This window comes from Pinus tabuliformis, chromosome J (genome assembly GCF_031772625.1).
Source record: "Pinus tabuliformis cultivar Carrire ecotype Pingquan chromosome J, CPIR1, whole genome shotgun sequence".
Classification (NCBI taxonomy): Eukaryota; Viridiplantae; Streptophyta; class Pinopsida; order Pinales; family Pinaceae; genus Pinus; species Pinus tabuliformis.
In genome coordinates, this window is record NC_142295.1 from 587,453,964 (window position 1) to 587,456,744 (window position 2,781).

Below are 2,781 nucleotides of genomic sequence, written 5' to 3' on the forward strand. Positions count from 1 at the left end.
GGTGCTCCAATCCATACCGATCTATCAACTTACCAGCCAAGCCACACCTAAAACAATCTGCCAGAAAATGGTAGATATGTTTAAAAAGTTCCTATGGCAAGGGTCAAGTAAGATAAAAAAATGGGCACTTCTATCCTGGAGTTGGCTAAGTAAATCCCTAAAAGAAGGAGGACTAGGCCTGAGAGACCCATACATCCTGAACCAGGTAATGGGGGCAAAGTTGTGGTGGTGATGGACACAGGGAGGGGACGACCTGTGGAAAAAACTATGGGAGAGAAAATATGAGATGCCCAGGTCTCTAGACGGAAAACCGAGAAGAAAGGCTCTGCAATCTGGAATTTGGCAAGTGCCAACAGGGATCTGATCAGGGAGCACAACTTCTAGGAAGTAAGAGGAGGGGATAAAGCCAATTTCTGGGAAGAAGCATGGCAAAAGAGAGAAAAACTCAACAACCATCCGCTACTCCAAGAGATCCACCAGTTCACCAGCCTAAATGAGGGTGATACAGTACGAAACTACTAGAGCCCAGAATCTGATGGATATTGGAGAAAGTGGAAACAAAAGGAAAACTGGCCAGAAGCACCTATAACAGCCCACTGGGAAATATATGAAAAGGAAATGGCAACAAGGAAAGTAGCGATCAAAGAAGGGATGGACACTCTAAGATGGGGACATAGAATCAAAGGTATGTTCACAATAGCAGAAGGATACCATCTAAAAGCAGGATACAATAGACACCTAGAAACAAAAAAATGGGAAAGCATATGGAAAACAAAAACATGGCCGAAGGTAGCATTCTTTACCTGGATCCTGAGCCACGGGAGAGCACTAACATGGGACCAACTGAGGAAAAAAGGAACGCAAGGCCCATCGAGATGCGCCCTCTACAGAGAACAGGAAGAGACCATGGAGCATTTAACCAATGCTTGCAAAGTTAGTGGCAACCTGCGGAGAAAACATCAACAACTTTTTGAAATCAGTGACAAAGATATAAACAACATGAAAACAACAATAGAGAACTGGAGGAATAAACCTTACCAGAATACGATCCTGAACAGGGCATGGAGACTCTCGATAGGATTTGTTCTGTGGAATATCTGGAAAGAGCGGAACCGCCTGATTTTCAAGGAGGCTGGTAGAGCAAATACAGAGATATGGAACCAAATCATACAGAATATCAGAGAGACCATTCTCATAGAGAGGTGGTACGAGGAGGATTGGAAAACTGACCCAACAGAAACAAGAATAATGACACGCCTGCAACTAAAGCCAAGTATGATGCACAAGACAGCAAGGAAACACCAAAATAATGAGGTGGAGGAGGTCAATCACTACAGAAATCCTCAACATGGGTTTATCAAGTTGAATTTCGACAGGGCTGCGAAAGGAAACCCAGGCGAGGTAGGGACTGGTGGAGTATTCATAGACGACAGGGGAAGGACGCTCAAAATCTACGTGATGGACTATGGCAATGCTACAAACAATGAAGCAGAGCTCCATGCACTGAAAAAAGGGCTGGAAATTTCCATAAGGGAGGAATACCAAAATCTACAGGTTGAAGGAGATGCGAAAATGGTAGTGGATATAGTCAAACAGCTACAGCAAGGAACCCAAGCGGAGAAAATCAATCGTAGCTGGAGAACCACCTGGTTGGTGCAGGAGATAAGTAAACTCATAAGACAGGTAGCCTACATCCTTCCCACCCATGTGAGAAGGAAGGGAAACGAACCAGCAGACAACCTGGAAAATTGGGGGTGCAGGAATGGTGGAAGAACTCTGGATGCAAGTGAGGCCGAGCTAGTCTAGATGGAGGAGATGGAAAACTTAGTGCAACTCCTCGCACAAGACAAAGGAGGAGAGAGGAACCCCAGATCAAGGAACATCATAGAAAATCTAGAGAGACTAGGGAGACGTGGCCGGGAAGGGGAAGGAAGAGGACAGGTGGGGGAAAGGACAGACATAGAGAATGAAGTGAGTAGACAGGTAATCTGGCAGGTGACGGAGCAGGGCAGAGAAGGTACAACTCCTGAGAGTAAGAGGGCAGTGATGGAAGAGAACGACAAAGAGGAGAGTAGGGCAGAGAGAAGGAGGGCATGCAGAAGAATGATAACAAGTGGCAAGACAAGGATAGCAGTAACACGGCAAGAGAAACCGAGAGAAAGTGTGGATTAATGAGAGGAGATGGAAGTAAGGACAGAAGGGCAGCATCCTGAGATGAGGGTGTAGGGATCCATGCAGGTAATAATGCCAGACAGGTGGCAGTAAAGGCAAGGGACCGGAGGGAGAGAGGAATAAAACTTAACAAAAATAAGAATATAGCAAAACGCATGCAGACGAAGACGAGAAAAGCTGGTGAGAGGGAAGGTGGCCGAAGAGCGAAGACGCAGACGACAGATGGAAGAGGCAACAGATCGGCAAGTTGGTATGTAGTCCTTTCGCTCCACATCCCTGCTAGGCTCAGAATTATTTTCAGTAGGAAAATAGGAAGTCTGAAATGGAACATGCATAAGACTATAAAAAAGGATAACAGAACCTCCTGCGACAATGGTAAAACCAATTTCACAGTGCATTTGAATTTCCAGGGCAGGGAGATTGGGAGGGAGGGTCTCGCACCCAGGAAGGGAGAGGGCCATCCTGTGATAGAAGCCTGTAGTATTCCCCGACAGAACATGACCCTAGCCAGCCTTGTAGGAATTGATGGGAGCGAGCCAGTAGGAAAAATGGAAGAAACCTGGGGGAAAAAAACCCAAGGATTATAGTGAACCAGGAAATCAAGCAACC

At 46.0% G+C, this 2,781-nt stretch overlaps 1 protein-coding gene across 1 annotated transcript; it reads left to right on the plus strand.

Annotated features, from left to right (window-relative positions):
• The first annotated feature begins 906 nt into the window (after positions 1 to 906).
• On the plus strand, positions 907 to 1,806 carry LOC149228349 (uncharacterized). Its single transcript, XM_089380750.1, has one exon. The coding sequence runs from the start codon at positions 907 to 909 to the stop codon at positions 1,804 to 1,806; it is 900 nt and encodes a 299-aa protein (XP_089236876.1).
• The last annotated feature ends 975 nt before the right edge of the window (positions 1,807 to 2,781 follow it).